This window comes from Protomyctophum parallelum (assembly GCF_964188405.1).
Source record: "Protomyctophum parallelum genome assembly, chromosome: 9".
NCBI classification, from domain to species: domain Eukaryota; kingdom Metazoa; phylum Chordata; class Actinopteri; order Myctophiformes; family Myctophidae; genus Protomyctophum; species Protomyctophum parallelum.
This window is the reverse complement of record NC_139706.1, coordinates 35091323-35109776: the sequence shown is the minus strand read 5'-3', so window position 1 is coordinate 35109776 and position 18454 is coordinate 35091323. Positions and strand designations below refer to the sequence as shown.

The 18454-nt window shown below is 42.9% G+C and overlaps 1 protein-coding gene across 1 annotated transcript in view; it reads left to right on the top strand.

Moving 5' to 3' along the window:
• Positions 1-18454, top strand: part of ttc9b (tetratricopeptide repeat domain 9B) — a gene marked incomplete at its 5' end in the record, with an annotated part of 32056 nt that extends 13602 nt beyond the window's left edge. The window contains 2 exon segments of the mRNA XM_083772391.1: positions 17296-17478; positions 17798-18454. Coding sequence (XP_083628517.1) covers positions 17296-17478; positions 17798-17892 — 278 coding nt within the window. The 3' untranslated portion in view covers positions 17893-18454.

The following is an 18454-nucleotide window of genomic DNA, read 5'->3' as shown; positions in this document are numbered from 1 at the left end:
TGGCTGTGTTGTCATTGAAATGTAAAGGTTGTGTCGGCTGCATTTTGCTGAACCAGCACTGATGGATTCTGTTGCTACAGTACAGTATATGAGCCTCACTGGGCCAATTTTACATTGAGTTAGCACCAGTACGGACACTGCACCAGTTATTTTCCACAGTTGAAACAAGCACTCTAGAAGAGCAGAAGGAAATGAAAATGATGACCTGATAAGGAAAGATTATTACCACGATGTGAAGATTAAAACGGTCTGAGCCCTACTGTGTAAACTTAGAATCGTTCTCTTTCAAGAGCTGGACGCCTGGAGCTGGTTGCCGGGCAGTTTTCAGTAGCTGCCCACTGCTTCACATAGTTAGGATATTTCCTTGAGGAAATTAATCTTTCTCATTTACCTATTAGTCCACTTGCCAGAATGTGAACAGGCCTGTTGAGTACACCAAGGTTTTATGTTAGAAATGTTGATTATGGGTCGATCCCAGCATGTTGAAACTGCCGGATGCTAACTTGCATAATTATGTTGCGCAATTTTCATAATTGGCATATGTTAGGTGCTTGCACACATGGCATCAACGCATGGTGTTCTGTGCTGGCACACTATAGAGCATCGCTGTCCCGCCCCCTTTCATGACGACGCCAGCCCCAGGAAATGATTCCCAATGCATTTTTCCCATAGACATTTCACAAAGTATTTATTTAAAGACGGTTACGGACAAAGCCAACTCTTGTCGTGACAAATCATGACAACAAACACAATATTTTGGACCAAACAAATAATTACAAAGAAGAAAAACGACAAAGAAAATGTTGTAACCTGCCGTTTTTTTCTTCTTTCTAATTATGCGTTTGTCATGATTTGTCACGACAAGAGTTGGCTTTGTACGAGGCTTAAAAGGTCTTTAAATAAATACTTTTTTAAATGTCTATGAGGAAAATGAACGGAGAATAATTCCTGGGCCCTGGTAGGGGGCGGGACTGCGACGCTCTATACACTCTAATCAGACTCTATCATTTGTTTATCTGTCGGTTCACTAATGTTGTCTTTCTTCTGTCTGCCTATCTATGCTGCTATGATCTATGCTGCTGGTCTAGAGACTCACCTGTCAATCATTTGGCTGCCACACCCTGTGTCAGCTGTTCCTTGTTGAGTGATTAGTAGCAGGCTATAAAGAGGAGCTGTGGAGAGCAGCTCATTGTCTCCACAACACCCAACTTGATTAGGGACTGAATTCCGTTCTGTAACCATGAAGTGCAATACAAATAGCCTACTGCTACACTGAGTCTGTGTGGGAGATTATGTGTGATATGACGTGTGTTTGTGATCGCCTGTATGTGAGATGTGTATAATGTACAGGCAAGTGTCTGTTCCTAAAGCAGAACTGGTTGGTTGCTGTTGCTGATCTTTGCCATTTTGGGAAATTATGAGAGTTCACGCCTCAGCCATTAACTGGGTACTTATTCGGAACACATTTACAGCTTGTAATCAGATTACAGTCTCATGAGATTCCACGCCAAACCACTTGGCAGCGTTCTCCATTGACCTCTGCAGAGGCAGTGAGGCACTCACATCTGTCTTGTACCAACTAGATGGACAAAACTGTCCATAACAATGGTTTTCAAAAGATAAAGTAAGCAAGTATTCGCTATACCCAGGAGTCATGAATCAATGCTGGCAAGCTTGCCAAGCCCACTTCATTTTTGCCAGTAAAATGTGGGATTTTAAAAAGAGTTATTCATAGATGGTCTCTGATCTGTGGTGGAAGGCAATTGCTTTATTTATAATAGATGTTTTGACCTGCAGAGCTGCAGGCGAGCATCTGCCCTGTTTCCACAGATGACATCACCAGCCTGCTAATGGCCTCTGAGCGCCACAACAGAATTATGTCTGTGGCTTGGAGTACAATTGCAGATATAATCTCAATAAAAAATAAGTATATTATGTGTTTTATTTCACTCAACTCACTATCCATCTGAATGTCTGTTTCAACTCAAAAGACCCAGGAAAACAATACATTCAGAAGGCAAGGAGATTATGAGAAATATGATTTGATAATCACACACACACACACACACACACACACACACACACACACACGCACACGCACACACAGCTGAGAATTAGTCAGAAACTATTTGGGGTGAATAGAACAATGCTTGGAGTGAGGTAGAGCGTAAGTTAGGCAGGACATGAGTTTCTTTGCATGCACACGAGCATTGAGGAGAGAGTAGGGGATACAAATCCATTTATTTCAATTAGTAGTAGCAGACTCCGTTGACAGCAATGGACAGCAGTTGACACCCATGACTAATTCAGAGGCTTACAAGCCCTTTGCGCAGTGCGCTGTGGTTTGTGCCCAGATAACCTGCTGCGTAACCAGTGGTGGAAAAAATACTCACATTGTTTAATTAAGTAAAAGTATCAATCCTGCAATATGGAAATTCTCTGTTACAAGTAGAAGTCCGGAATTCAACATTTACTTGAGTAAAAGTACAAATACGTATTGGCAATTTGGCATCATGCAAGTACCAAAAGTACTCCTTATGCAGAATGTTTTCAAATGTATGAAAATCTACAAGCTCACAATGCATCGCATCATGACTCATTGTGAGCTTGTTGATAGGCTATTTTCAAATGGTCGAAATCTATAGGGTTGTAGTGGTTAATGTATGTTTTGTAATAATATTGAAGGTCTGAGGAGAAGGCCTGCGGCCCGAAACGTTACCCACCAGTAAAGATATTTTGGGAGCATCAATTGGTGTGTGGATATTTTCATTTCTTCATTATGACTTTATTTTGATCCAGCACCCAGCCTATAGGTTTAGGTGTGCGTGTCCTTTTTTGACTGTTTGTTCAGCCTCCTCTACTACTTGTAATAATATTGAATCTACAAAGTAACTAGTAACTACATTTTTCAAATAAATGTAGTGGAGTAAAAGTACAATATTTGGACTCTTTCCCTTGATGACCAGCATGTGCCCTCTGCTCCGTGTTGACATGTCTCTGTGATTGACCCACGCCTAGCCTGAGCTAACGGGTATGGAGGCTAACCCACGCCAGACTCTCCTCTGACTCTGGTAGTCTGATTGCCCTGAGTGCCATCACCTGTAGGGACCAGCTGAGCCAGGTTGGGTGATGAGCTCCTATGTCATTTACCAAGTAAAGTCAAGTTTACGGGATCTTCTTCTCCTACCTTCTCCTGCCTTTGTTCTGAGTTTCAGTTCCCGCACTTGGGTCCTAACACCTCACTGCAAACTGTGACAACTTGTCACTGACAAGTACTTGCACTAGTAAATGTACTTTGTTACTTAACTTTCCACCACTGTGCTTAACTAGCAATATTGGCCTTTTTCTTACCATGGATGATTCGCGAAGCAACTCCTTGCAACCAAACGGTTGCGAGTAGTTGCATGTAGTAGCATGAAATCATTATCCCCAGTGGCAGTTGCAATTAAGGAGTTGCACTATAGTGTTCTGAAACAGTTTTGTTGCAAGGACTTGCATTGGTGCGGTTTGGGCCTTACTAGCAGTTTCTATACGGATATAGGCGTGTGTGTGTGTGTGTGTGTGGGGGGGGGGGGGTAGGCAGAAAGAAACCTGCTCATTTGGTAGACCAGACCGTCCCAGACCTCTGCTATACAGTGTATACACACACGTGCGTCCACACACGAAGCGGGTGGTGTAGTCGGACGATATTGCTGCGTCATGTCAGTGCAGAGAGCGATGCCACTCTAGCCCTGCCCTTCCCAATAATAACAAGGATAGGCGTCTACACAAGGCTGAGCAGGTAAACTAGCCTATTACTAGTGGGCGTGGAGAGGTCAATGACGCACCACTCTGTCCGAGATCTGTGGGGCTGATTTATTTTAGCAAAGTGCATGATGGGTAAATAAGTTGAAAATATATATGCCTACGACAAACCATGGCTTGCGATATGTCCAGTGAAAGGTGATAGCAGTGTGGGGCAGGGAAAGACAGAAAGGGTGGTTTGAGCTGGAAAAGGCCGATCTTGAGAGATGGAAGCTGCAAGTGAAGGATGAGGACAGAGATTAATGTAGGATGTGAGACAGCTCAAGGGAATATGTGAGGGAATGAGGGTGTGCGTGTGTGTGTGTGTGTGTGTGTGTGTGTGTGTGTGTGGCTGAGAGAGAAAGATCATGGAGAATGATGATTTCCCCTCCATCTGCTGTTATACTCCTCCAGAACTAATTACAGGGTGATGAGCAGCAGACTGATCACCAGCGGCTTTAAATTAGCTGGGGGGATGATGGAAGGGTTAGGAGAGGAGAGGGCTAGAGATAGGCTAGAGAGAGACAGAAAGAGGGTCAGACTCCAGATCTCCTCAGTGGTAACTATGACCATTTTCTTTAACCCATTTTGACCTGAGATCAGATTCTAAAAATGTCTTCTACATCCTGACAGTTTTCTGAAAAAGCTGTTTCTATGTCAGTCGTTCTTAGATTTTTCAAAAATAGCAGACCTACAAGCTCGTAGCACGCCACTCGGTGGCGCACTATGCGCTTGTAGATCTGCTATTTCTCAATAGCTAAAGCATAACATAATGCTAACACCAAAAGGGGTTGAACAAACATAGGCCTGTGTGGTTGTGTCGGAGGGCAGTTTCCTCAGGTTATGCCAAATCTGGCTCCTTTGGCATTTTATTTCTGTTTAAATTGGTTTTAGTTTTGTGATTTTTCCATAGCTCTTGGTTATTGGGTGTTATGTGGCCAGTAGATCAACAGAATAAGGGTTGCTGGTCTATTGGATGTTTGATCCAAATGACAGATTTGACAAAGATGCTTTGTCAAATATTGGTAAAATATAAGTCATTGTATAACATGCTCTTGGTCTACATTCCTCAAATTTACAGTAGTTTAGGCCCTTCCCTCTTTATGTAACACAGAGATAATAGCTTCAGACCCTGTTCTGCAAAGACTCCATAAAATTCTCCAGGAAATCCGTCTGTTCCTGGTGATATGATGGTTTTCAAAACTTCCTGTTGTGTTATTGATTTTATCATTTCAAGTGCCTCCTCCTCTGTTGGTGATGGGCAATGTATTTTAGAAAATAAGTCTTTGATTTGATTATTTACTTAAGTGGTGTCTAAGTCTGCATATAAATCTTTATGAAAAACTCTGAAAGCTTCCGCTATATTTTTTGGTATGTATTCTGCTCTTGCCTCAGAAGAGTATTGCTCCTTCAGCCTTATATGTTAAAAGTTCATAGTATATGTTTTTATTTTATTCGTTTTTTCAGTTCCAAGAGGATTTCTTTAGCGGATGTGATTTTATGTTAATTCTCCAAAACATGTTTGCTTGTAGCAAAGCTTGTAGATCTGCTATTTTCAGCAAATTGATTTGTTGTAGAGGGAAACAAGGAGGGGGGCCTATAGTAGACCCCTTCTCCTCGTACTTTACTGTCAAATACTACCTTACCAACTTGAACCATTCCCACTGCTATGTCTCACATGAGCTAAGACTCTTTCCAAAATTACACTGATATTTTAAGTACCGTGTCCATCAACTGTGATGTTGATGGAAAAGTTTAACTACTTTTCTTATACTTTTCTTATGTTCCCTCGTCTGGCCTACACACATGTAAAGCGTCTTGGAGTACCATGAAAAGCGATATAAGTCCCAGATATTGTTACTTTCTACTGACTACTTGAAGTGGCCAAACATCGATAGACGCAGAGGTGGCTGAAACACGATGCTTGGCAGAAAGGTGCTGGCAGCCCAAATAATGCTTTCTATCGACACAGCTCCTTAAGCAGTAATACCGTAGTTCTTGATTTGGGTTTTTCTGAATCATCCAAAAGCTCATCTCTCTCTAATTTCATAATCTAGTATTTCAAGTTTTTAACCAATGGGAGATGTAGGAAAACTTTCAAAGCTACACATACTACCAGTCAAGTATTTATGTTGTGTTAATGTAAAAAGAAAAGAAAAGAAAAGAAAAAACACATCTATGTCCCGGGCTGCTGGCATGGCGGTCCAGGCTCCTGGGCTCTGGGGTGGCGTGGCAACGTGTCACAGGTTCGGATCCCGTTCCCGACGACCTTTGCTGCGTGTCTCTCTCTCCCCATATCTCTCCCTCTATCCTGTCAATCTTCATATTTTATGAATATTATGATAATTCTGCCTTTATTGATAGATGTTTAAATGAAGATTGACAGATGTTTAAGTGAAGATTGACAGGATAGAGGGAGAGAGACATGGAGAGAGAGAGAGACATGCAGCGCACGTGTACACACACAAATTCCCCAAATTAAATCAATCAAAATAGGGTCTTGCATCCAATTTATGTGTATATGAAAATGCCATCTCGGTTATCCTTCTTAAAACCTTCCCTGCATGGTACAGAAAACTACAGATATGAGCATGAAAGAATGATTCAGAGTTGTTTAGGTCTTTTTTTACTGTTTATTGGGCTTATTTGTCTATTGACCTGTAGAGATCACTGTGGACGAGAACAGTGCTACATATGGCCTCCCTAACCACGGAAATAGGATCTAGTGAACACTTATAATTGCCTCTGCACTTACTGTATGTTTCACCAACACCAGTGTTGCATTGGTGATGTTATCTTTGAATGGATGCTATGTTAATGACCTCAATCGCACGTCGCTTAACACCTACACTACAGGAGTTAGCAGGCCACACAATGGGCTTATTCAGGCTTATTCCTATGTTCATTCACACTGCTGGTGTGACACTTGGCACTCAGCCGCCTTTGTAAACTCGGTTTGTGTGAACTTAAGGTTGTTTTTAATCGATTCATGTGCGTGCATGTGTACTCCTGAAAAATCTTAGGTGGGGGCGGCGTGGTACTGCATGCAATGACCGCAATGAAACACTGACCAACAAAATTCTCTTTTTGTACACAGAGGCTCTTGTTATCTTTTCTCTCTGCCGTCTGTCTCTGGATTGTTTGGCACGCTCGCTGCACATTCTTTCTGTCCTCCCTTGCCCTCTGTGTGTCTCATCTCTCTATACTCTTACCATTTCTTTCTTGTGCTCGTTTTGGTTCCTACTTTTTCCCTTGGCTTTGACTGTTGCAGATACATGAAAGGCCTGACTCTTTGCAGACTCTGAAAATAAACCCCTTGGGTAAGCTGGTGGGATTCCTGAGCATACACACACTTACTCACTCACGCATGCAGGCACACACACGCACATGCACTCACACTCACACGCATGCACGCACAGCCACACGAGCCTCTCACACTTGCACACACACACGTCCACAGCTGCTATTACACCTGTTTGGGTTTCTCCTGAAAAGCATGATCACAAGCGGGTAAATTTAGACATTTTTCCTCCAGTATGTTGTCTTGTTAGCCGTCCTGTCTGCCCAGTGGTCAGAGACACTCAAGTGCAGTTATGATATAGCTTTCAGCACGACAGTCTCGCTCTCTCTCTCACTCTCTCTCTGTCTCTCTCACACTCTCTCTCTCTCTCTGTATGTCTCTTTCTCTGTTTGTCTGTCTGTCTCTGTCTCTTGGTCTCTATAGTGTCTCTGTCTCTTGGCCTCATTCTACCTCCCTTGCAACTGTACTTATAGACTGCTTTTTTCTATCAACACTAAGTTGGTGAGCTTGCAGCTATTCTTGCCTAAAATTAGCTTGACACTAGCTTTCTTTGTGGGGTTATTATCATTGCATTTTAATGATTTTAAAGACTCATTAATTTGAAAGTTTTAGCAAAAAAATAGTCCCTAGAGAAAACATTGAACATAAATCATCCAGGACTCTATAATCATGCGTAGCCAACACTGATACTCAACTCAGGCAAGGTTGGTGACATTTTAATGGATATGCGGATAATGTAAATAAATGCAAAATCTGGAGAAAAACAAAAGTCAAGTTGAAAAATAGTATGTTTGTAATGTTTATGTGGTTCAAGCTGTATCTGTGTTGTACAGTAGTAGGGTGTCTCTAATATCTCTGCCTGACTGGCTCCTGATGATCCTGTCATTATCACATCATTAATGCATCTCACCACACCATTTCCTCTGGCATGCCATCCGTCTGCCTAATGGCCCAGCAGGGTGTGGCTGGACACTCACTTGGGTAAAGTGTGTATGGATGTATTTGTTTCTCTATTTAAATTGTGCTTCTCTCTTTGTGTGTGTGTGTGTGTGTGTGTGTGTGTGTGTGTGTGTGTGTGTGTGTGTGTAACCAGATCCCTTGAAAGCTGTGTCAGTGGAGAGGAGAGGAGAGGCTTGTGCCACAGCAGTGTGGTTATAAAAACGGGCCGCTATGCGACCCTCACATCTAGTAGCCTGTTATAGGCTATATAATATTATTCCTAAGGTACAGGGCTCCAGGGTGGCTTGCTCTGCATTGGCCTGGTTGGTCATCATTGGGTTTGTGCCAGGTGCTTGAAAACCCTGGATAGCCGACTGGATCATCACCTAGATCACCTATCTGCATACAGAAAGTCTACGTCTGACCTCAAACCCTTAAATCTCCATATATGGAGCTTACCTGTTCTGACATTCCATATGTTGATCATTCCCCATGCACCCGTCCTTCCTCTTCGATGTCTTCCTTTTGACTGACACACTCGCTCCATATAAGGCTAGTACAGAATTCATTCCATATGTTGATCTGACCCCCCATGCCAAAGCACCAGCGTTCGCCCAGCAGTCTGCCGTCAGGCCCGTCACCCAGGTGGATGCGTGCATGCATCTTGCCCTCAGGGCGTCTTACTTGTTACTATGCTGATGTGATCTAAGATACCGTATTATGTTCATTTGGGTAAATGCCAATATTATTTATGTTAGTGATGATGTTCTGCAGCCTTGCCGTTGCTCAACTCATGCCAGAGGAGATGGGGAGGGAGAGGGACTCACACACAGACAAGGGTCCGTTGGGCTGTTATCCATTGTATTGACTCAGTAATAAAAAAAGCAGCAAGAGCTAACACGATGTACTGTATACGATCTGTCCGTAAAGGCAGATCGCATGTTTGCTGCTGCCACAGCCTTTCCAGTTCAAGATGTTGTAGAAATGTTGCGTAATCATGTAGTGCGCCAAATGTGGGCCAAAAAACAACAATTAAATGTAAATTATCCAAATTCCAAAGGCGACGGGTAGGATCGATTTTAGGCGAAATGTGTCTGAAATTTTGTCTGCTAGCTAAACATAGCTCCAACGTTGAAGGGTCCTATACCCAGTTGTAGGATCCTACCCAGTCCAACAACTCTGTGATTGTATAGAAGTGGAGAGGTGTACAGGAGGGGTAGAGCTATTGTGTGGAGAGTGCTCGAGTACTGTAAATCATCTTCAATCGTCTCACTCTATCATCAATGGGCTGACTCATCTCAAAAGATGAGGGTTCTCAAGCCTCCAATGGTTTGTTGTGTGTGTGTGTGTGTGTGTGTGTGTGTGTGTGTGTGTGTGTGTGTGTGTGTGTGTGTGTGTGTGTGTGTGTGTGTGTGTGTGTGTGTGTGTGTGTGTGTGTGTGTGTGTGTGTGTGTGTGTGTGTGTGTGTGTGTGTGTGTGTGTGTGTGTGTGTGTGTGTGTGTGTGTGTGTGTGTGTGTGTGTGTGTGTGTGTGTGTGTGTGTGTGTGTGTGTGTGTGTGTGTGTGTGTGTGTGTGTGTGTGTGTGTGTGTGTGCGCGTGCATGTCTTGCTATCATGGACAAAGATAAAGGAGTAGTCGCTAACGCACGCATACATAATAGTCACACAGACAACAACCTCTAAACACCAAAACATATTGATCAGTATATTGAGCATGTCCGTCTCTTGGCATCTGTGGTAAATTATTCAGTGTGATGGACTTTGTTGTCGGCAGGCAAGGCCACATGTAACTGACAAAACTCCATTATTTGCTTCTTTTTAGGAAAGCCTTCTCACTTACTGTATTGGCTTGTCATCCAATTTGCAGCCACACATACACACTGACACTGACACACACACATGCGTGTGCAAACTGTGCATGCATGTACGCAGACCTCACGATGTAAGGCAAGGTGACACTTAATGGACCCTCCCCCACCTCTTCTGTTTAGCCCTCCATCACCGCAGCTCAAGTCACCTTTATGTCCCCAATCCCATACCCCCCCCCCCCCCCCCCTTCTCCCACTGCAGCCTGGTTCCACCCCTCCTCCCCCCACCCTCCTCCTCTGTCTCTCACTCCTGACTCACCCTGCCTTCCAGCTAATAGACCCTGACTCATGCTGTTCACTGCTGTCTGCGTGTCAAGGACACACTGAGGGCAGCGCGATAGAGAGGGAGGGAAAGCGTTATACCCAGTTAACCTGGCTTACATGTTACTATTTCTGACAGCAAATGCACAATTCGTGCATGGATTCGTAAGCTATAGTTTTTAAGTTGCTGAACTATATAGATTTCTTATGTATGTTTCTCATATTTGCTTTCAGTTTAAATGTGTTTTCTCATGACAGTAAAGCTGAATTGAATTGAATTGAAGGTGGATTGTGTTAGAGACTTAGGGCTCCATTAAGCAATTCATATAATATGACAGTTTTATGAGCTGGGGGCGTGTTGTATGTCATATTGCAATTTTGGGCATGTTAAGAAGCGCTTTCGACACCCCGTGGATTGCGCAAAACGGCCTTGAATTAGTCATGGGTGGGTTTAAGGCGTGTTTGAGACGTACCCAATCAACATGTGTACTATTCTCTTTACCAGTCAGCTGATGTCACATACGGAATGCGCACTTTGGGGATCGTGCATGGTATTACATTTCTTCAGGCTGGCACCATAGAAGACATGACATGACTTTGTCACATTTGGGTTAATTATTCCTATTGCACTGCATGCTGTCACCTTTATGCCTCAAAATAATTTGTTTCTATTGAAAAACACCAGTAAAATAACGTTTATTATATTTTATTTCATTCAAGTCATGATGAAGGAATGAGTTGAATGCTACTGCTTAATGCTGTGCCCCGATGGTATATTGTCTTCGCTCGTAGCATTTTATTGAAGAAGACTTGAATCGGGTGTGAAAGCAAACTTCCCAAGGATTATGGAGATGTTTTTATTTATTTTTAAGGTTGAGAAATGAAAGAATTATGGCCGTTTCTAATCTCAACATTTTACAACAAAAAGGCAAAAAGAGGCTGTTGCCATGTCTCATAGAAACAAGTAAATAGGTCTATAAAAATAAGCGCATATAACAGGGGTCTGTAACCTATTTTAAATGAAGTGCCATGTTTTTATTTTCTAGATAGTGAGTCTGCCATATCCAGATTAAAATAAAAAAACATATTTTGATTGTCCACAAATATAAAGTTCTTCCTTCTTTTTAAATATGTTCTTGCACATTGTTATAATGATCATTATATATCCCCCTGCAGTCAGAGTTCATCGTTTTAATGAATGAATGTGATGCATTGTGAGCTGGTATAGATCTGCTATTTTCAAAAGTAATCTTGGAAAAAAATAATTTAATTTTTGGATTAGCCTTAGTTGGGCAAATGCATTCATCTGGGGATCCTTGACATGGGAATGTGCTGTGTGAGGATCACTGGTTTAAACAACATTAGGAGAAAAGCCCAAATAACCACTTTAGAAACAAGAAAAGCAACCACAACTAGTACAACTAGTCAACTACCAATATTTACAAGCAACTTTACAGAAAAAGAAGCCGCTTATAATAAACAGACATGGAAAAACTCCAGCAGCCTCCCAGAGCCGCTCAAGTGTAAAATCAAACAGTGCTTTTTGCATTTATGAGGTGGTCAGACCCACGTCTAATCGTTATGCGCTGAGTGTTTTTAGGTCAAGGGGCTTAATAGCAAATTGCGCAAAGCGAAAATAATTAACATATGGACACTCCCACAATGCTAAAATATTCAGGAACACCGTATGCCATATGTGTGTGCGTTCAACACGGGCCGATATGCCTTTCATAATACGATTGTGCGCAGAGCGAGGGCAATTTATGTATTACCCCATTGTAAAACGGATCTTCAAAATGGCACCCTTAGAGTACAATTTACAATTTACAATTTAGGCATTTAGCAGATTTAGCATGGGAATACATCACATAAAAGCATTTATCAATATCATGAAACATGCGTAAGCTAAGAAAGTAACAGTGGAATATCTATATAATGAAACTATACATACACTATACATATAAACTATACATATTTACTACTATGCTATACATAATGTACTATGGCGTGCTATGACTATATACAATACAATTATAGTGCTGTCTACATAACATGCTATAAGTCTGTGTCAAATGCTATCTAAGCCAACAGAAATGCTATCTAAGGGGTTAGGGTAAGTGCTATGGGCCATGATGGAGTCTGAAAAGGTGGGTTTTCAGGCTACGGCGGAAGATTGGGAGTGATGCTGCAGTTCTGACTGCAATGGGAAGTGCATTCCACAGTTTTGGAGCCAGAAGGGAGAAGAGTTTGGGACGTGTGGAGCGTTGTCCCGGCGTTTTTAGTGAGGGTACTTCCAGTTTCCCTGCGTTGGCTGATCTGAGTGCGGGTTTGTAGGGTTCAATCATACTTGTAAGATATGGGGGAGCCATACCTTTGGTTGCTTTGAATGCCAGCATCAGAGTTTTGTATTCTGTGCGGGCAGCGACCGGGAGCCAGTGGAGGGAGCGGAGCAGGGGGGAGACATGTGAGAATTTTGGCTGGTTGAAGACCAAGCGAGCTGCTGCATTTTGGATCAGCTGAGTCATTGGAGTCATTGGAGACAAGGATCGGAGGAGGAGGGATGGCACTGTAAGAGTGGAGAGATGATTAAAGACCAGAAGATGGAGGATGGGCTTGGTGAAGTAATATAAAGAAAAGAAGAACGAGAGAATCGGAGGACAAACGCATATGATGTGAATGTGACATGGGTGGTGAAGATATGAGGCAAGATGGAAGCCAAAACCACAAGTGTCTCTGATTTTGAAGGAAGCAGTGCTTGAGCGATCGCATATCCAAGCCATCAGCAGACTGCTAAAAGCCTAGCTGGACTAAAAGCTGTGTGTGTGTGTGTGTGTGTGTGTGTGTGTGTGTGTGTGTGTGTGTGTGTGTGTGTGTGTGTGTGTGTGTGTTTACTAATGAAGTTATATCTGCACCTAAGCTGATCTCAGAGCAGCTGAGAAGTGCTACTGCAAGGCAGGATTGATGACTGTAATGAAACACTAAGTACTCACTGAGTTGTGCTTCATGGCAGTACTTTTAACTACTGGTGTGTCTGCTGTTTGCAGTTCAGCTCTGTCGGTTTTGTTGATAAGGTATCTTTCAATTCATAGCTTACTCCTTCTTTAATTCAATCTGCATTTCTTTTGGCAGTTTTCTTCACAATCTGAGTCACCTCACCTCACCTCTCCTCTCCACTTTTAACAACTTCTCGCACACCTGCTAAGTCAGGGAAATAAAGCTTAAGCATCTCCACCAGTCTAAAGGTGTGACAGCTGTGTGTGTCGATTTTCTCTACTCCCTATACTTTTTACGGCTGTCTAGATAGCATATGTCGGGAAATTACTCTCGTACCACATGGGGCACAAAGTGCTTGCATGGTTTTTTATCTCTTGTGCATTGCTATTTATAAACAGCTCACTGATATCCTGAGGAAATAGGATGTCGGCTAAAACATTCACTCTTGGTCATTTCTTCCAATGATGTTCTAATCTAGACCAAGTGATTGCAATTGAGAATGCATTCAATCAGACACAGGATATAGCAAAATGTATGTACGTGTATGTGGTTTTTTATGTTATTGATATAGGAGGCAATGACTCAGGATGTACAGCAGCCATCTGGGAACAACAGTAAGTTTCCCAGTTTGATCTGTGGCTTCTCCATGTCTTAATTCATACCGAAGGCAGAGGCACTGAGCTACTGTTGATCCGTAGCTTCTCCATGTCTTAATTCATACCGAAGGCAGAGGCACTGAGCTACTGTTGATCCGTAGCTTCTCCATGTCTTACTTCATATCGAAGGCAGAGGCACTGAGCTACTGTTGATCCGTAGCTTCTCCATGTCTTACTTCATATCGAAGGCAGAGGCACTGAGCTACTGTTGCTAATAGTTAGGCCAAAGCACACCTAAAAAAGTTGGTGACAGGTGCGTAAGACAAAAGAAGGGAGATCCCGCACACTGTGTGGGAACTTGCAATAAATCACATTTCGGTATAATATAATACCAGTACATGTAAATTATATATTAATTAATGTATATTACATGGTCGGCATGCAGGCACAGTGACAATGGAATGCAGTCAAGGGTGCACCCTTTATTACCTAAACAGGAGAGAGATGTGGCACGGCACATTTTGCGACTGGGTACTGGACATGACCCACTGTATACTTTCTTCTCACCAACCACACTATTTGATGCGATTGCATTCACACCTGACCTCTCTCTCTGCTGCACCCTCTCTCTCTCTCCCTCCATGACCATGAAACGGAGAGCAAAATACAGCACAAGAATAGTTTCACACACCACGCATAGACTTGTTGTTGGTGTACTATGCGCAATGGCATTTGGCATGGGTCCTTATTGGTAGGTTAATATCCACAGTTTTACAGTTGTTAACAGTGATATAAAAACATGAACAATCAGATAGATATCCATGTAGTTTCCATGCAGGCACAAGCTGCATTTCTAACCTAATTATAGTAAAAATGATATGCGTTAATGAGAGGTGACGTCATCGTTTCTCAAAAGCTCTGTTTCGCATGACTATACACAGATCCACTGATCCGGATATTTTGGAAAATCTTCACTTATTTATCCGGTTCCAAAAACCTCCATTTGAGTGGCCAAAAACACTGTTTACATGTGGCTGAAAGCCTGAAACTTGGCCCAAACTCACAAAAAAATGGAGGGATGTGCGTTTTGCAAAAGATCCATATAGGTGTAGCCCAGGCCTTAGACACCATTGCCGACCGTGCAATGCAATGTTTGTCCCTGAACAGAGAGTCTGAGAGTAATTAGATCATCGAAATGTTTTGTGAGTTCAACATCAACCACAAATTCTCTCAAGAAAACAAAAGCAAACAACCCTCCACTAGCAATAATTTTGTATATTAATCTAACTTGGAAATTGGTGTAGCATGATCAAAAGAGCCAATTTGGCTGATTATGCTAAATTGGGACAAACGCTCAAACAGAGGGGGGGTGAGAGAGTTTGGTCAGAACTTTTATTAATCCCCTGACTCTGCGAAGTCTCTTCCTTAGAATGCAAGCAACAGGATACAAAGTAACATCTGCTGATGTTATCAGCCCTAACCCCTAAGTGAACTAATAATTTGCTCCGTTTAAAGCACACGCACAAAACTGCAAACCCATACACACAGCAGGAAGCATCACTGAATACTACACGCACTGGCAGTAAGTGTCAACACTTTGCAAGACATATTGTGTGTGGGGTGGGGGTGTGTGTGTTTATTTTAGCATAAGGAATGTCCAGCGACAGGAACCAGGCCTACTTCAAAGAGAAGGTCTGGAAAAGTGCTTGTCGCGGTGTTGTTTTAAATTTCAATAGCACGCTAGAAGGTGGGGGCATTTCTTTTGGAGAACAAAGGAAACGCCCGCCAAAGATACAGATATATATCCATGTGTTTTCCCCTCCTCTCTCTCTTTTTCAACGGCAAGCCGACCGAAAGGTCGTTGTTACACCATCTCTCCTGCCAAGACTTTAAGTCAATTCCTCGCGGACTTAGAGAAATACTCGTGGACCTAAGAGAACCACACGCAAGAGTTTCTCTGAGATATCCGTGTTTTCAAAGCTTGAATTAGCTTTTGCGTTTGCTATTTACACGCAATTAAGAGGAGAAGAAAACCATCTTGTTTTCCCCGGTATCCTGTTACCTAGGAGATCACCGAGCCGTTCGGGCAGCAACAAGCAGGTTGGTTTGGGCGAATGAATTCATCACCGTCATTATGACTGGTCTCCTTATTAATAACGCAAAGCTAAAACGAGAGCTCCCTCTTCCGCCAGAATAGAGCATAGGACCCTAGCCTCCGATTCTAGTCCAGAGAGAGAGAGGCACGCTAGAAACCTTATACTTTCCTTCTACCCTACTCTACTTTCTCCTATCTTTACCTTTTCTCATTATTGTTTTCTTCACGAATGCACCCTTACCATCCCAGATGGACTGTATTTGATAGGCTCCTTTGAAATGTGTTACTCACCGTAGCTATTAAATATTCGTATTTGGTAGCTGTTGTGGATATCATATTTACAGCCATCGAATAGCTTGGTTCATATGAGATGGTAAGGGTGCATTCGTGAAGAAAACAATAATGAGAAAAGGTAAAGATAGGAGAAAGTAGAGTAGGGTAGAAGGAAAGTATAAGGTTTCTAGCGTGCCTCTCTCTCTCTGGACTAGAATCGGAGGCTAGGGTCCTATGCTCTATTCTGGCGGAAGAGGGAGCTCTCGTTTTAGCTTTGCGTTATTAATAAGGAGACCAGTCATAATGACGGTGATGAATTCATTCGCCCAAACCAACCTGCTTGTTGCTGCCCGAACGGCTCGGTGATCTCCTAGGTAACAGGATACCGGGGAAAACAAGATGGTTTTCTTCTCCTCTTAATTGCGTGTAAATAGCAAACGCAAAAGCTAATTCAAGCTTTGAAAACACGGATATCTCAGAGAAACTCTTGCGTGTGGTTCTCTTAGGTCCACGAGTATTTCTCTAAGTCCGCGAGGAATTGACTTAAAGTCTTGGCAGGAGAGATGGTGTAACAACGACCTTTCGGTCGGCTTGCCGTTGAAAAAGAGAGAGAGGAGGGGAAAACACATGGATATATATCTGTATCTTTGGCGGGCGTTTCCTTTGTTCTCCAAAAGAAATGCCCCCACCTTCTAGCGTGCTATTGAAATTTAAAACAACACCGCGACAAGCACTTTTCCAGACCTTCTCTTTGAAGTAGGCCTGGTTCCTGTCGCTGGACATTCCTTATGCTAAAATAAACACACACACCCCCACCCCACACACAATATGTCTTGCAAAGTGTTGACACTTACTGCCAGTGCGTGTAGTATTCAGTGATGCTTCCTGCTGTGTGTATGGGTTTGCAGTTTTGTGCGTGTGCTTTAAACGGAGCAAATTATTAGTTCACTTAGGGGTTAGGGCTGATAACATCAGCAGATGTTACTTTGTATCCTGTTGCTTGCATTCTAAGGAAGAGACTTCGCAGAGTCAGGGGATTAATAAAAGTTCTGACCAAACTCTCTCACCCCCCCTCTGTTTGAGCGTTTGTCCCAATTTAGCATAATCAGCCAAATTGGCTCTTTTGATCATGCTACATTGGACATAAATTGCTTCTTTCTGTGTTTCTGTTTCTCCATCTCCACAGCATGCCTATTGCAGTCAGAGCTGGTGAACTATGAGCGTGTGAAAGAGTATTGTCTGAAGGTACTGAGTCACCAGAGAGACCACTTCAAGGCCATGTACCGTGCTGGCATTGCCTTCTACCACCTGGGTGACTATGAATGTGCCCTACGCTACCTGCGTGATGCCAAGAACCGTGAGCCTACAGGTGAGATGTGACGTTTAGGTTGTAAATAGTGTTGACTATGTCCATGCGGGCACATAGTAACACCTACCTAACAGCTAACACAACCTAAATCAAACACACACAGTTATCGTTTCAGTTGTGTTTAACCCATCAAAATGTCTGCTGTGAAAATAATCTATTGTGAAGCAACAGTGAGCTCCATTCACATGAAAAGTGCCATACAAATGCATTCGTATAATTAATCTTTTCAAAATGACTAAATTAAAACTTGTTCCTCTTTAGTACCTCTTAGTACTAAACAAACATGTCTTCTCTGCTTCCCTCCGTTTCTGTGATGAAGACACCAACGTGCTGCGGTACATCCAGCTCACAGAGATGAAGATGAGTAAGTGTGGACAGCGGGACAGAGAGAGTGGAAAAGAGGCCCTGGGCTAACCCTTGAGCTTTCACCTTTCTAACACTTCGACCTATGACCCACGACCCGCCCCACATCGACCCTCCCTCCGCCTCCTGACCTCCTGAGCCCTGACAGCACAGCCCACGTGGAGGAGGCGGACCCGTAGCGCCCACCAGTGATGGACCAGAATGGGAGGCGTATCGAGCTCTGTCTGCAACTACGACCCCCTCAACCCACCCACAACCCCACCATGTCTTCTTAATCTGCTATCTCATGCCTTTTTTCCCTTTCTCCCTTGGGTGCTGTGTTTCTCATCCTTGGAGGCAGACCGTCAAGCCAACGGACAAAGAAATATGAATAAAAAAACATAAAATGCTATATTATACTCACGCTAAATAGTCAACATTTGCGCAATTTAGTAAATGTTTCTAGAGCAAAATGTGCATTTCTTTGCATTTTCTTTGCCTCTGTCTGTCTCTGTGTCTCTCTCTCTCTCTCTCTCTCTCTCTCTCTCTCTCTCTCTCTCTCTCTCTCTCTCAATCTCAGTCTTTGTCTCTTGTTTTGATCACTTTAGAGAATTCCAGGGTTAGTAAGCTTGAC